Here is a 17,178-nt window from a genome sequence, read left to right on the forward strand (position 1 = left end):
CAAAAGGGTTCCACAAACCCTAATTCCATAAACACATCAACATAGCAGAGCATAACTCGAATTCTTACCTGAATAATGTGCCCTCTGTGTCCCCAAATCCTCAGAACGTGACTCCCTTGCTGTTCCTTTAGCCAAGCCCTTCTCTTCCTTGCACAACATCACTTCCAGGATCAACAATGGCCCTTGAACTTTGCTCCAGATGCACCCAATCGATTTAGGGTTCTTCTCAGAAAGCTAAAATGAATAATGACGGCCAATGAGTCCTTTCTATACGTCCCAAACCTGAACGGTTAGGGTTTTCGCTAAACAGCGTAGACTCGCCGAGTCCATATCTGGACTCGTCGAGTCCAGTCGCGAACCCGCGACCAAGTCTGCGATCCTACTCGGCGAGTCTAGGCTCCAACTCGCCGAGTCCCCTCTTAAAACACCCCAAAAACATAATTATTACAATACTTGAAATTCCGGGCTGTTACCCAATAGCTGAGGACTGGATTGACTGGAGTCAGAGATTTCCCTAGGGCAAGCCTAGGATGAGAGTAGCAGAGATCAGTGGTAATAGTAGTGACTTGGTGGAGTCAAGGCAGTTCTTGAGGAAAGTACGGATAGATGTGGAAGGTACTATGGGCCCGTACTACTGAAAGCAGATGATCCGTACTCGAATCAAGGAAGGCTGAGGCAAGACCAGGAAGCTAGTAGTAGTATCAATGATCCCTTGAGATATTTCAGTTTTCTGATGTTGCCTTGATGTGTTTCAGAATGGTGGTTTTGCGTCCGAGGCTAGCAGACGGCAGTACCGGTGCCGGGGAGGGTTCAGGATCAGGCTCGGGGGCCGAGCGTATGGATGAGCAGACCAGAGAGTTTCTTTCTTCAGAGATTACTTGTATCATACTGGAGCAGACTCCTGTGATCTTCGGTTCGATCAAGGAGGGTATCCTAGAGCTGATGGATGAGAGGTTGGGCACCTTCCGTGCCGAGGTGGCGGCCATGATAGGGTCGTGCACGCTTACTTTCAGGGAGTTCAGGGCATGTGGAGCTCCAAATTATCACGGGGCGCGGGACCCCATAGCGAGTACTAGATGGTTGGCGGATGTGGCCAACGCTTTCCGCACGAGCAGGTGTCCCGAGGGGGACAAGGTTAGATTGGCGTCCTGTCTTCTGAAGGACAGGGCACGGGATTGGTGGGAAGAGGTCGGACATACCATTGGAGATGATGCAGCGCTAGATGCCATGACCTGGGCTGATTTCTCTACCAGGTTCAGGGCGGAGTTTGCACTGGTTATTGAGGTGCAGCAGTTAGCTAGAGAGTTTCAGGACCTCACCCAGACTACAGAGACCGTGGCGGAGATCACCTCCAAGTTCAGGGAGAGGGCTCTTCTCGTTCCTCAGTATGCAGCCGATGAGGAGATGAAGAAGGCCCGTTATCATGAGATGTTGCGGAGCGATATCCGCCAGTTTGTGAGCCGGTCCAGCTGTAAAACGCTGGATGACATGATTGCTAGGGCTCGGGAGAGGGAGATTGACCTTGAGATGGAGAAGAAGTGGAAACCGGAGGCGGTTTCGGGTACAGGTAGTTCGGGCAAAAAGCCTAAGGTTTCAGATCACAGATCCAGGAGTTAGCAGAGCCACGGCCGATGTGGCAAGTGTGGGAGATTGCACGATGGGGTGTGCAAGGCAGGGAGTTCCGGCTGCTACAAGTGCGGTCGGACTGGGCATTTGAGCAGGGATTGTAGGGCCCCTGCTACCGCCATTGCAACATCAGATCTGATTTGCTTTCAGTGCAATTAGAGGGGACATAAAAAGTCCCAGTGTCCGAGTTTAGCTGCAGCAGGGAAGGTGGTTGCACCTGCCCCTGCTACTTTGAGGATTACAGATGGCCGGCAGGGCCGAGCCAAGGCGCCAGTGGCGAAGAGTAGAGCTTTTCATATGACAGCAGAGGAGGCACGAGCGACTCCTGATGTGGTGACGGGTATGTATTTCTCCTTTCATCTCTTTTTATCATTGATTGATTATTGCTTATGGTTATATGTTTTGTATTGGGTCGTTCTCTGTGAACGGCATTTCTGCTACAGTATTATTTGATTCGGGGGCTACCCGATCATTCGTATCGCTAGCGCTTAGCAAGAGACTTAGTAGAGCTCCAGGGGAGCTGGATTGTCCACTCGAGGTCGAGATAGCAGATGACAGGACCGTGAGGGTCGCCAGAGTGCATAGAGGATGTTCTCTTCAGTTGTTCGACAAGCAGTTTTCGGTGGACTTGGTCCCTATTCCCCTACGAGGGAATAAGGTTATAATAGGCATGGATTGGTTGAGTCCCAATGGGGCGGTGATTGATTGCGAGCTGCAGTTAGTGAGAGTTCGCACTCCCAGTGGGAGAGAGTTAGTGATTCAGGGCGAGAGGCCACAGCACGGACCAGCTTTTTGTTCAGCCGCAAGAGCGAGGCGCTATTTTCAGCAGGGTTGCGCCGGATATGTAGCTTATGTTTTGGATGCCAGGGAGAAGGCTAAGATGGCAGTAGATGATATTCCGATAGTGCGAGACGATCCTGATGTATTCCCAGAGGATTTGCCTGGGATACCTCCAGAGAGACAGGTAGAGTTCGGGATTGATCTGATTCCGGGTGCGGCGCCGATAGCTAGGGCCCCATATCGGTTAGCTCCCCCTGAGATGCAGGAGTTGTCTACGCAGTTGCAGGAGCTGCTAGACAAGGGTTTCATCAGACTGAGTAGTTCGCCTTGGGGAGCTTCGATTTTGTTTGTGAAGAAAAAGGACGGGTCGCACCGTATGTGTATAGATTACCGGGAGTTGAATAAGGTAACGGTGAAGAACCGTTACCCACTCCCGAGGATAGATGATTTGTCTGACCAGCTTCAGGGAGCGTCTTGGTTTTCCAAGATCGATTTACGTTTCGGGTATCATCAGATGCGAGTCAGAGATGAGGATTTGCAGAAGACTGCTTTCAGGACCAGGTATGGTCATTATGAGTTTGTGGTGATGCCATTTGGGCTCACCAACGCTCCAGCCGTGTTCATGGACCTCATGAACCGTGTGTGCAGGCCGATGCTGTACCGGTCTGTGATAGTATTCATAGATGATATCTTGGTGTATTCCAAGACGCAGGAGCAGCATGAGGAGCACCTGAGAGAGGTGCTAGAAGTTCTGAGGAAGGAGAAACTTTTCGCAAAGTTCTCCAAGTGCGAGTTCTGGTTACGCGAGGTGCAGTTCCTTGGTCACCTCGTCAACCAGAAGGGTATCTTAGTAGATCCGACCAAGATAGAGGCTGTGATGCAGTGGGAGGTCCCGAAGTCTCCATCCGAGATTCGGAGCTTCCTTGGGTTGGCAGGGTATTACCGGAGGTTCATTCAGGATTTCTCCAAGGTAGCAGTGCCGCTCACCCGACTGACCAAGCAGTCGGTGGTGTTTCGTTGGGGGCCTGAGCAGTAGGCAGCATTTGAGACCCTCAGGCGGAGGTTGTCCGAGGCTCCGATCCTTACCCTGCCAGAGGGAGTAGAGGATTTTGTAGTCTACTGTGATGCCTCAATCACAGGTATGGGAGCAGTGTTGATGCAGCGAGGCCGTGTTATAGCTTACGCCTCGAGGCAGTTGAAGCCTCACGAGGCTAACTATCCTACTCATGATTTAGAGCTGGGGGCGGTTGTGTTTGCCCTCAAGATTTGGAGACATTACCTTTATGGGGTTCGTTGTACCATCTACACGGATCACAAGAGTTTGAGGTACCTTATGGATCAGTCGAATCTGAACATGAAACAGAGGAGGTGGTTGGATGTTCTGAAGGATTATGATTGTGAAATCCTTTACCATCCAGGGAAGGCCAATGAAGTGGCCGAAGCCCTAAGCCGCAAGGCGTCAGCAGCCCCTATCAGAGACTTATGTCTGAGGATGACAGTGATTACTCCATTGTTGGATCGGATCAGGGAGGCTCAGGTTGAGGGCCTCAAGGAGGAGAGACAGAAGTGTGAAAGGATAGTGGGCCGAGTAGCTTCATTTGATTATGATAGTCGAGGGTTGTTGACCCTTCATGGGAGAGTATGGGTACCGTACTGGAGCGGAGTACGGCAGGTGTTGATGGACGAGGCTCATAAGTCTCGATTTTCTATCCACCCAGGGGCAACGAAGATGTATAGAGATCTTCGACTCGATTATTGGTGGCCCTGCATGAAGCGGGATGTCGCCTGGTATGTAGAGAGGTGCCTAACCTGCAGGAAGGTCAGGGCAGAACACCAGAGGCCTCACGGCAAAATGCAGCCGTTAGACATTCCCGTATGGAAATGGGAGGACATCACCATGGATTTTATCACCAAGCTTCCCAGGACCGCACGTGGGGTAGATTCGATTTGGGTGATAGTGGATCGGTTGACGAAGAGTGCTCATTTCATACCGACCCAGGAGAGCATATCGGCAGAAAAGTTAGCCGATATCTATGTGCGCGAGGTAGTGGCACGTCATGGAGTGCCGGTATCAGTGGTGTCAAACCGAGACATCCGTTTTACATCCAGATTCTGGAAGCGGTTTCACGACGAGATGGGTACTCGTCTCCATTTCAGCACCGCTTTCCACCCTCAGACGGACCGGCAGAGCGAGAGGACGATTCAGACTCTCGAGGACATGCTCCGGGCATGTGTCCTAGACTTCGGTGGCAGTTGGGATACGTATCTTCCGTTAGCGGAATTTTCGTATAACAACAGTTATCATGCGAGCATTGATCGACCTCCCTTTGAGATGCTTTATAGGAGGAGGTGTAGGACCCCGATTTGTTGGGGCGAGGTCGGTCAGCGGGTCATTGGGAGCACAGAGGTGGTGCTCAAGACGACCGAGTTGATTCAGCAGGTTCGTAGTAGACTGCAGACTGCTCAGAGTCGGCAGAAGAGCTACGCCGACAGGAGGCGTTCAGACTTGGAGTTCCGAGTGGGCGATATGGTCCTTCTGAAAGTCTCACCTTGGAAGGGTGTCATCAGGTTTCGGAAGAGGGGCAAGCTGGGTCCCAGGTTCATTGGTCCTTTCAGGGTTTTGGCCCGAGTGGGTCGGGTTGCTTATCGGTTGGATCTTCCAGCAGAGCTTAGCCAGATCCACAACACTTTCCATGTGTCTCAGTTGAGGAACTGTTTGGTGGACGAGTCAGCAGTTGTTCCCTTAGAAGATATTCAGGTTGATAGCAGCCTGAATTATATTGAGAGGCCGGTCGCGATTCTGGACCGAAAGACAAAGACCTTGAGGAACAAGGTAATCAGTTAGTGAAGGTGCAGTGGCAGCACCGGAAGGTGTCTGAGTGGACGTGGGAGGCTGAGGAGGAGATGAGAGAGCACTACCCGGAGCTATTTGCAGATTCAGCCGTAGCAGACTTCGAGGACGAAGTCTGAGTCAAGTGGGGGAGAATTGTAACGACCCGTCTCTGGTATGTTGTTTCCATGATATTTATTTAGAAGTTTTCAAGAAGGACTCGGCGAGTCTATAGCCCGACTCGTCGAGTAGGGACGGGATTTCGAGCACGTGTAAGTCGGCGACTCGGCGAGTCCATATTCGGGACTCGACGAGTCTGCCTGCCAGGTAGAAACCCTAAATCCCCGGGTTGCTCACTATTTAAGCAATGTTATGTGCCCCAAACTCGCCTCCTTCACCCTCAGAGAGCCTGTGAGAAACCCTAAACCATCCCTTGATTGATTAAGTGTTTTTGTGTGATTTCTTCAAGGCTTGAAGAAGAAAAAAGAAGAAAGAACCAACGAGAAGAGGTGTAGAGCAAAGATCCAAGGTCAAAATCAGAGTTCATTGAGGTATTTCCCGGATTCCTTTTGTTTTATGCTTTAAACCTCCATTAGAACACTTCTAGGGCTAGTTTGATGTATTTTCAAAACCTTATAGCTTTAGGGATGCCTTAATAGGTCGAGATATCCCTAGATCTGTTCATTTAGGAGTTGTAGAGCCCGGGTCTATTGCCTTTTTGAAGATGCTTTGCATGAGAACCCTAGATCTAGCCTTTATTATGCTTTTTGAGCCTTATTATCTTCATGGATGCTTATGGGCACGTAAAGATAGAATCTTTACATGCTAATCGAGCTAAGGGAGCCCAGATCTATAAGTTTTATACGCTGGATTCAAGCAGAATCGAGTCTAGAGTAGCTGCATGCAAGCGACTCGGCGAGTCGAGTCGCGAGTCCCCGATTTTCCCCTTTTGAGTGATGTCGAGTGGGGACCAGTGAGTAGTAGAGTGGACTCAGTGAGTTGGAGGTCAGACTCAGTAATAGAGGAACTCGACGAGTTATTCATACAACTCGGCGAGTCCAAGGCAATCTTCTTAGCTCGAAGAACAACTCGTCGAGTTGTTCATACGACTTGGCGAGTCGGATGCAGATTGCTTGAGTTTTTGAATCAAAAGGGAACTCGTTGAGTTGATGCCATACTCGACGAGTAGCCACGAGTAGGGTTGAGAAATGAGAATAGAGACTCGGCGAGTTGGCGGCCCAACTCGGCGAGTCAGGTCAACTGTAGGTTGACTTTGACCGGGAGAGTTGACTTTGACCAGGGGTAAAAGAGTCATTTTACCCCAATGTAGTGATTAGTATTTGATTGAGTGTGTTTATGGAATTGTAGCCGGGGAGATACCGGAACAGCAGCAGATAGCTTCCAGAGCCATACACACAGCAGCCAGTTCACGAGGTGGGTTTCCTTCCAGTAGGAACGGGTCTACGGCCACAATGCCGGCCCGTTTAGTTAGCAGTAGTTCCGGACTTCGGTCCGATGCAGTTAGTTCCGGACTTCAGTCTGATGCAGTGGGCAAGGCCCAGTATGTGTTTTATTTGTTATTGTGTGGTATGTGGTAGTTTGGGGGAGCTCACTAAGCTTCGTGCTTACGGTTTCAGTTTTTGGTTCCAGGTACTTCCGCAAGTAAAGGTAAGAGCTCGGGATGATGGCATCACACACCACAGCTTCAGTTTTTGTCCTGGGAGTTGATACAGTTTTCTTAGATATGTTTTGATACAGTTGTGACACAGCTTTCTCACAGTATTTTAGTATAGTTTGAGATAAGTAGCGTATGGTTTTATTATATGATACTCAGTTTTATGATTTTTGGTTATATTAAAAATGAAATTTTCGGGTCGTATTTTTGGGATGTTTCACTTAGCAAGACTATGTTTGGCACATAGCACCTTAGCAAGACTATGTTTGGCACATAGCACCTTACTTGATTCTGGATATGTTGGTTATGTATGACTCTTGGCTATGTATGGCATGTATGGATTAGTTGGGTTGTATGGTATGTGGTATCTGGGGAACTCACTAAGCTTCATGCTTACGGTACTTTGTTTTCAAGAAAAGGAGCCGGCTCGATCGCAGCACATCACACTATGTTTTCTGCACATGAGATCTTTGGGATTACACTCTGATATGGTTTTATGATAATATGTTTTGATTTCCGACACTTCGGTTTGTCACGAGATATTATAATGAATGTTTTTATACTGATGGTTTTATGTAATAACTTATTTAAAAATGAAATTTTTGGCCTGAAATTTTGGGATGTTACATTAGTATAGTAGGGTTATTTACTTGAAAACGTAAACTGTTGATTCATTGCCTTTGAAGCATGTTAGTAGCAATTGTCAATTTTACCCTCAAAGTAAAAAGTAACATAAACCCTTCAATAGAAGGACTACGATGCAAATCATAAACATCCACAAGATTAAAAAATCAACAACAATAAAACAATAAAAACTGCATTCTAAGAGAAAGTTTTAGGCATAACCACTGAACTACAAATGAATTAACTCTGATTAATGAACGATTATAGCTTCAAAAAAACACTACAAAGAGAAAAATCTATAAACACATACACATAGGTTATTAAGATTGGTTTCAAATAGTTCAACTAAAAATAAATCTGTTATCTGATGAAGTCTTGTATGTGATCTAGAATCATATTAAAAGGAAATTTTATCCAAGAGTTATACAAAAAAATTGGACCAACTATTAAAGTAATTGGAGTTGAACCAACCCAAAGACAAATTAATAAAAAAACTTGTATGTAACAAAAGAAAAAAAGATCATATAGAAAAATCTAATATCTATAGTTAACAAAAATCAAATTTTAAAACATACATTGGCTTAATCGTCAATCTTCTTGCTCTAGAGTATCAAGATTCATGAAATTAATTAGAAGATAATTCTTTAAAGATTCATGAAATTAATTATAAGATAATTCTTTAAAAATTTAAAAGAGGTTGAGTGTATGTGTTTACTATATCATCTTACTCACATTTAACTCTATCCTAGAAAAAATAGGTTAAGTTGTTAGAAAGTAGAATATATGCCTAAATTTCAATCTTCCATGCTTAATTACTTTCTCCATGTGTATCATTGGAACCTAAAATAAGAAAAAATTATAATCACTTAATATGTTAAGCATTTCTAACTTTTGTAAGATCGTCTTTCTATTAGCTCGTGATATGTGGATAATAATAAATGGTACAAATTCATGAGTTTGATCCAAGACAAGATATCAAGATGAACTACCCAAAAAATAGTGATCACATTCCCCTACAAACATCAACGATACGCATTCACTGAATATGATACATAGAATTGCAAAATATAACCCTATGAAAAAGAATACACACATGTGAATAAAATGGTTAAGCATCCATTTTATTAAATTTTCCAATATGGTACAATGGTCCTCAATAGTTTTGGAATCCAACTGATTGTTTGGGTGAGGAAAACAAAATAAAATCTTCTACCAGTATTATCTAAAAGTAAAGAACAAAATAAACAATAGATAGACACGCCAAATATAAGCCTAAATAGAATGAATCAATATATGCATAAATTCGTTGAATATTTCTGTAACGACCGAAAATTCCAACCAATTTAAAATTTTCAAAAACAACCTGATTCCATTAAAGTTATTACAAAAAGGTTTTCAATACAATTTATTTAAAGTATTCCCAGAATCTCATCACAACATAAACACGAGGAGCGGTACGATCACGCCTTTGCCTTGTCACGGTCTCCTGAAGAACCTGAAAAAAACATAAAACCACAACTGTAAGCCCGAAAGCTTAGTGAGATATCCCCAAAATACCAACCACATATACCATACACGCATAACATGCCATAACATATCCGATCACAGAATAGCCATGCACTTCGGGTCTACTGTGTGACTGGTCCGCCGCACCGGCCAATAGTCCACCTGGTCCACCCTCCGAGTCTAGCCATACACATCGAGTCTGCAGTGTGATTGGTCCGCCCGCACCGGACCTTCAATCCACCTGGTCCACTCTCTGAGTCTACAGTATGACTGGTCCGCCTGCACCGGGCCTTCAGTCGGCCTGGTCCACTCTCCGAGCTTCGGCACGTCTGGTCCGCCCTCTTGGGGCCTACAGCCTATCCGGACCGTTCGCTAGGCCTTCGGTACAACCGGTCCGCCCTGGGTATCTTGGCCTACAGCGTAAAGCAGGACCCGCCTCAACCCAACTCCAGTCCAAACAACCATGTGCAGATAAACATACAATCATATAAGCATTCATAGTCAACAAATCGATCAAACAGATCACATAGCATATCATCATCCTAACCAGGATACCGACCTAACCGGTCACTAGCATAGCATCACCCTACATCTCATGATACCGATCTCAACCAAGTCTCTAACATATATCATCCTAGCTACCAGGATGCAACATATCAAAGCAATAACATACAACAAATACCCAGATCTCAATCCGATAAAGGGTCGGCCTTGGTGCCTTAGACCCTGTTGATATAGTAAGGATAACTCACCTCGAAACTGCCGACTGAACAAATAAGATCCCACTGCTCCAAACTCCGACATGAACTCCTCCACTGAACAACACCAAAGCACTGAACTCAATAATTACCAAAATACCCCTGGAAGACAACTGGTCAACCCTTGGTCAAAGTCAAAGTCAACCCCTGACTGACTCTACTCGCCGAGTCAACCCGATGACTCGCGGATTCCCCATGCTCAGAAATTCCCCAATCCGCGACTCAACTCGCCGAGTCACCCCGAGACTCGCCGAGTTCAACAACTCTGAGTCCACTCACACACAACTCACCGAGTCATCCCTTGACTCACCGATTCACGACTCAACCAGAAAAGATTGGGACTCTTCGACAAGACTCGCCGAGTCCAAGAACAGACTCGTCGAGTCTAAGGCTATCTTCAACCAACTCGCCGAGTTGTTCTTCCAACTCGTCGAGTTCCAGCCTATCTTCAAGCAACTCGCTGAGTCCACCCATGTGACTCGCCGAGTACCACCGGGTCTGAATCCATACAGAGGCTTTCCAAGCCATGCAGATGATTCAAACCATAGATCTACCCTTCCTAAGGCCATCCATCACGTAAAGTGGCAAACTTTACGTGAATCCAAGGAGATCTAGGCATTTTCACTCTAGGGTTTGGGTTTGGGACAAGATAGCTCCTTCAATCACTCATTAACAGGGACTTTATGACATACAAGACCATCCCAAGCTTAGATCTGAAGTAGCATCCTCAGATCCAAGCTCCTATCTCCATTTAGATGTCATATCAACCACCACACATGAACCCATGAAGAAAATAGCTTAAGGATGTACTAGATGCCTCTCCTTGAAAGAGTGGTGTCACTGACTTTTTGCATAACATTTGTCTATATGCATAAGGAAACATAATTTAACTACGTGTGACCATTAAATTGTTTAAAATCAACAATTGATAGATGATGTTTCCACGTGCTGTTTCAGATAGAGATTTAGATTCTAAAAGATTACTTTGTAGATGACATATCAATACAAGTAATAAAATAAAATACAAAAAACTAATGTTGAGTTATTGTTGGACTGCTTTCTATAAATGATGGAAAATATTACTCCAGTGTGAAACAAAAGAAGCACCACTTAAAAAATTCTAATAGATTATCCAGGCATTTATTAATCACGTATTTTATTTTGTTATATTTATTTAATCAAAAGTTTATTTAAGTTTTTATATATTCAAGACGTTATTGTTTATTTGAAGACAACATAGTTGACACCATATAAAGAAATTTTTGTATTTGTTTGCAACTTACAAATTTCTTAACTCCGGGCAATCACAAAATGATTAGTGGAAAGTCAACATGCCATTTTTTTTAAATTATAGTAGCCTATATTTAATATTGTTAGTTGTTTCATTAATAAAATTATTATTTTGATAATAAAAATATTTATTATATACTGATAATTTATTATATACTGATAATTTATTTTGGTTATACCTAGAATGTGTATCTTTTGCTCTTCATTCATACATTACTGTTGGATTCTTTATTACACGATGCAAAAAGGTGTTGGTTTTAAAATAAATATATGATTCTTTTGAATTTTGATGCATGTTTATCTTTTTGTTGACATTGCAAAACAAATACAAAAAAAACATAAACGGTAACCAAACCAAATATTTCACCATGCATATACCAACCTTTAAGTATTTGTAATAAAAAAATAAATAAATAAATAAATAAATAAAAATTGAAATAAATATAAGACAAGATAAAGAGATGGTAATAAATTCATATGTATAAAAAGACCATTATGACACTAACCGGTCCCTAGTAAATTAGTAATATGCCAATCTTGTTCCTAACCAGTCTCTAGTAATGGTGGTGGCCGGGTCGGGTCCTGCCCTTAACCGGATCCATGTGCCTTTTGTGCATTTGTCTTTTGTAAAAGTAAACAAGATCCAATACTTACACGTAAATACACTAATTTTGTCTATGATCAAAGAACATATCTCTATATATACTCTTTGCTTCACTCTTCTTTTTTTCCAATTTCAACCTTCGGGCTCTCTGGAATAAACGACGACCAAAACAGAGGCACAACAGTACACGCCGCCTGTATCAACAGCGCTTTACGTAGCCCTGAAAAATCAGTTTCTGTAATCTCAACATACGAAGCAAGCGCAACGCCAATATACCCACTTATAATAAACGCCAATGCAATAGAAGACATCACAAACGCCATTAGAGACCCTTCACAACCAGGTGGACATAGCTTCGCCATTAGAACGCTGAAAGGTAAAGTCTTGAAGTAATACAAAACCTCCAGAACCCCAGAAACAAAGATGACGTATAGCGAGTCTGGTATCCCGATTCTATGATAGAAACCGGAAACGAATAGTGAATCTGACACCATTAGAATCGCCAGTATTGCTTGAATTATAGAGATTAGTTTTCGTGGGGGGATGGATTTTAGACGACGATTGTAAACGATGCCCCATGTTAACATCGCGACTTGACCGAATACTTTTGACATTCCGAGAACTGATGATTCGATGTTTAGATGTTGTGTTTGGTAGTAGAACATTGTTCCTGTTAGGGCTGGGATTATGGCGTATGATGCTGCAAACCATGAAATCGGTTGATAAATCTCGGGTTTTCTTAGCACGAGTAAGAGATCTAAGAATTGTTTTCGTATTCCGTGATTGGATTTGCTTTTTGGTAAGTTGAGGGATTTTTCGTTTACAGAGATTGTGAAGAAGAACTGAAGAGTTAATAGGATTCCGAAGAATAAGAACATTGTTTGTGAGGAGAATCGTTCGATTGAAATGCCACCCAAAAGGTTTCCCATTACACCGCCAATTGATCCAGCCACCCACGCGAATGATGGGAGATCGGAGGAAGAGGATGATGCTGAATTTCCGGCGGGTTGCTTCGCGCATTCTGCTACTACGGCGTCGTTTGCGACCTCGACTATTGAAGCGCCTAGGTTTCCGAGGAGGAGGTTAATGGTGATTGTGAAGAAGGAGATGCTTGAAGGTGGTAGGGATGCAATGGAGAACCACGATACAGCCTGTAAAAACGCTGCAAAACATCACCACGATCGAATTTAATCAAAATCGTAACCGATTTTTGATTTGTAAATGGCGGAATAGATTGAAAAACGGTTTACTATGATTACAACCACAGCCGCATACAAGTACGTGTTAATTAAGATGCAGAATAAAAAACGTATAATCAATAAATGAAGAATTAGATTCACGAGATGCGAAGAACAAGGATAAAAACGTAATGGTACCTCCGCAGGCAATGTATGGGATACGATGTTGGCCGGAGATATAAAATGAATCCGAGAGAAGGCCGTAAAACGGTTTTGCAACCATCGGAAGATTTGCGGAATTCTGGAGGATTTGCAGCGTCGATGGATCTACATGGAGTCCGTCCTTAAGGAAGAAGATGACCGCCATCCACGGGTAACAACGAAATCCTTGCATCCAAAACCCTATCCCTAGCAACATCCCCCGTCGTCCTCGTTGTTGTGCGCGCTCACGTTCTTTGCACTTGATTCCATTGTTGGTTGTTGTTTTCGTGATTATTTCGAGTCTTTTTTCCGAAGGAGATTCCATCGCCACCGTTTCTCCGCCACCGGTCGTTGTAATTGTCGTTTCTGTTTTTATGTCTGTCGCCGGAAAGGAAAAGATTATAAGAGATGCTAAAAAGGAAAAGATTGATCCTCTCAATTGCCATAAAGAAGAGGATCCTGAGTCACCGTGGCAGAGACAGAAGTTTAGAAGTTCTGTCATAAACAACCCTAAGGTTTTAACATTTTTCAATAGTAGTCCCTTTATAAAATTTTAAACAGAGTGAATTACAAAAAGAGATAAAATACAAAATAATAATCGTTCCTGGTGTCTGCTTTGGTCACCAAAGTTTAAAATAGCAAAAATTCATGTTTCAACTTCAGCAACATTTCCATTTAAACTTTAAAGTAATAAAAAGCTACCAAGTTGGTTCATATTATTTTAAATATATATACTTTTTCAAATTCAGATATTTTCTTAATAACTTTGGTAATTATTACAATAAATCTTTAAATAAATTGCACTTTGTCATATGTGAACATTATTTCTTGCAAAAAGATTACAATTTTTTTTTTGAAAGGATCTTCCTAACGAAGATTTCTATGTCAGCTTTAAGACGAACCTCACAACCCAACTGGTTTCTCATTTTGCATTTGATTGAAATAAAGATTGTGAAATCAAGTGCTCCAAGCATTTTAACTACATAAATTTGATTCATTTAACTATACTCCTACAATTAGTTGTCAAAATTGTTTTCTTTTAACTTTTAAGCAATAAAGCCATAAAGCATTAGTATTATATATAATAATCCATATGTCCATACGTTTCACTTTCCCTTATGATTTTTGATCTTCAAAGTTGTTCAAAATTTATCACAAGTCTTTTAAGTAAATACAATATACCATCATCATTAAATACTCATCAACATAAAAATTGATCTATATTTACTAAAACAAAGTCATCCATGTGGCTGTTGCATGTTTATATATTTCTTGCAGCACAAATTAACCATTTTCACCTGCAAAAGCCAAAAAAAAAAAAGGGAATTTATTCAACCCCACAAGAAGCAAGGGTGATATATGTGTGAAGATGGAATTGGTAAAACCAATACACACAAGTGTATCTGAAAATGGAGTTAGAAAAGAATTAATATACATCCACACATTAGATATATACGTGTGTGACGTGCTATAAATTACCATTTTAACCATAAAGTTCTTGATGGTCAAAACGAAGAAACTATGCATATCACATCAGTGGGGCCCTAATTAAATGTGAATGGACATCTTTTGTTATGTTGATTAAAGAGAAATTAAAAATAGGAAGTAAATGAACATCAATAACAACAAAGGATACAAGGGTGGATACAGAGTTTCATAAACTGCTGAAGCCTGGATAGTATTTCCTACTGCAAGTTTCGTGCAAAATGTCACAACTTAAATCAACACATCCCCATTACCAAAAATGAAAAATAACTTTAAAAAAAAAAACAAAAACAATTTCAAGAACATACCTCTTCTTAGTTGCTGTCTAACAAAATTGGTATATTGATTAGAGATCATCATGATTCATATCATGAGATTTAGAAGGATCATATCTGTCCTCAAATTCATTCCTCTTTTGATATTTTCTCGAGTGTTTATACTCATCTTGTTTCCTATGATCATGAGATCGGCTCTTACTAGTATGATATTCTTGATCTCTATTTCTGTTACTTTTTTCTTTAATCTCATCCCCAAATCTTGATGATTTCATACTGATATCAGAAACTGAGTCTTTCTCTTTCCGATTACTTTGTGGAACTGCTTTCTTTGATATCTTTGCCTCATTATCTAAATCATTCATGGAAGAAGCTTTTGATGCAAGCTTTGTAGAATCTAAAGAAGATTGACCACTCCCAGCCATGTATGCATGCTTGATTTCTTCCATGTATTCATCAATTATATCCCTCATCACCTTTTAATGATAAAAATACAAACATAAGCACATTGATAAAAGGATATGTTGATGACAAAGAAATATTATAGTTGTTCACCTGGGTTGTGCTTCTTTTCATTTTCTTGCCACGATATGACACTCTTCTTCTTTTGTAATCCCTTTCTTCAGCTAACAATTCCTCTCGTGACTTATTCTTATTTCCATCCTATAATGATTTATCCAAAGATATTGAGATTAGACTAAACAAAATTAACCATTACTAAATACGGGACAATTACAATTTACAAGTTTAGATTACTACCTGGTTACCTCCATGATGCCAAAGCACTCCATCATGTTCAATTATAGCTCTGTAATTTGAACGCTTTCCGCGTTCTTCATCAGCCATTTTTGATATATATCCATGTTCTTGCACTCTGAAATATGGTTAAATGTTAACTGGAAGATGAGAAAATACTATGAGAATAACTGAATAAGTGTGTTTAAGTAATCAGTAATGTAAGCACCTTTGATAAACTGGAACAAACCGTGAAGCTCGTATGGTTCTTATTCTTGTTTCAAAGAAGAAACGCTCATGTAATGCTGCAACAGCTGCTGCTACCTGGGAAACCAAAATTATCCATGGTGTTCTTCCATCATGTTCCATGACAGCTTTACCATCGATCTTACTTACATTTACTGATTTGCTAGCCCTTTGTTCACCAAAAAGAAACAAAGATTTTGATGCAGAAATCAGTAGGGATTGCTTTAACATGCTGATTGCAAATACTTTTCCGTTTACTTCTCCATACAATATAGCAAGTTGTGAAGCTAACCATGTCAATACTCTGGACATTACAGGACACTGAAAGCAAAATTTACCATCTTTTGGGTCTCCTTTAGAAATCGAAACCAGATACCCAGCAGCTTCCCTAGCTATGGCTTTCAAACAGAGCCTAAACAATAAGAGAATGTGATCCCTCATAAACACATCAATCACAACACCATAAAATGGAGAATTCACCAAGATCCATTCCATTAGATATTCCTTCTGAGATATGTAAGAGCATAAAACTGAGCGAAGGACGCTGTAAGAATAACTAGCGGGATAATCATTCCATTGATTAATTTCAGTTCTAATATTCCAGTATTCAGAAGCAAGTAGCTCCACAAGACCAGAACTACTACACAAACCATCAATGGTGTCGTTTATATCAATGCTACGATCACCTGTTAAATCTGCACACTCAGCTGATAAAACAGCAGGCAACGTAAGCGTGCAATCAGATTTGTTATTGTCATGAGGAAATGTAACAACCGCGGGACAATCCCGGTAGAAAAAATTCGAATCAAGTGATATATGGTAACCATCTAGGGAAAGACATAAGTCTGTGGTCGTATCGTTGGAAAGCGTCTGGGTGAGACAATTGTTTTCCTGATTAAGTGGAGATTGCGGAGCTTGAAGGGAGTTAGGGTAGTGAAGGGAGTCACATAGGGCAAGATCAATAACTGCAGGAGAAGAGGGGCATCGAAGGTGGTGGTTGAAGAGGGAGTTGGGAGGGACCCGGTGGTTGGAGTTGTAAGGGCAAGTGGCAATCGCATCGGTGGCGGGGGTGGTGGTGGGAAGTATATTGGAAAGGGACTGGATGGTGGTTTTAGAGAGGTTGATCAGGTGTTTTAGGGTTGAAAGGGTAGTGTGGAGATCAGGAGGTTGGGTTGGGACGGTGGTGGGATTGTTGTGGTGATGGTGGTTGTAGGGCGGAAAGATTTGAGAGTTAGGGTTCGGGTTTGCGCCGGGAGGTGGAGGGAGAATGGCGAATGAAGGAGGCGGCAAGTCCATGGGGAGGAGAGTCCAGAGTCCAATCCGACGGGAGGAAACTTGGAGTATAGTCAAAATCGAATTACCTAA

General features: G+C 42.3%; 2 protein-coding genes across 3 annotated transcripts; both read right to left on the reverse strand.

Annotated features, from left to right (window-relative positions):
- Positions 1 to 11,521: 11,521 nt before the first annotated feature.
- LOC111921206 (probable folate-biopterin transporter 7) lies at positions 11,522 to 13,993 on the reverse strand. The gene is made up of 2 exons (XM_023916774.3): positions 13,070 to 13,993; positions 11,522 to 12,855 (listed from the first exon to the last, which is right to left on the reverse strand). The coding sequence occupies exons 1-2, from the start codon at positions 13,572 to 13,574 to the stop codon at positions 11,804 to 11,806; spliced, it is 1,557 nt and encodes a 518-aa protein (XP_023772542.1). The 5' UTR covers positions 13,575 to 13,993; the 3' UTR covers positions 11,522 to 11,803.
- Positions 13,994 to 14,126: 133 nt separating this feature from the next.
- Positions 14,127 to 17,178, reverse strand: LOC111921205 (U11/U12 small nuclear ribonucleoprotein 48 kDa protein). 2 transcript variants are annotated; one of them, XR_002860114.3, is made up of 6 exons: positions 15,797 to 17,178; positions 15,592 to 15,706; positions 15,388 to 15,495; positions 14,866 to 15,308; positions 14,552 to 14,760; positions 14,127 to 14,370 (listed from the first exon to the last, which is right to left on the reverse strand). XR_002860114.3 is itself a non-coding variant. In XM_023916773.3 (5 exons), the coding sequence occupies exons 1-4, from the start codon at positions 17,107 to 17,109 to the stop codon at positions 14,904 to 14,906; spliced, it is 1,941 nt and encodes a 646-aa protein (XP_023772541.1). In that variant the 5' UTR covers positions 17,110 to 17,178; the 3' UTR covers positions 14,127 to 14,760; positions 14,866 to 14,903. The 2 variants fall into 2 exon arrangements, 1 of the variants encoding a protein (XP_023772541.1); XM_023916773.3 differs by having other exon boundaries at positions 14,127 to 14,760.

The sequence above is a fragment of the Lactuca sativa genome, chromosome 9, assembly GCF_002870075.4.
Source record: "Lactuca sativa cultivar Salinas chromosome 9, Lsat_Salinas_v11, whole genome shotgun sequence".
NCBI classification, from domain to species: Eukaryota; Viridiplantae; Streptophyta; class Magnoliopsida; order Asterales; family Asteraceae; genus Lactuca; species Lactuca sativa.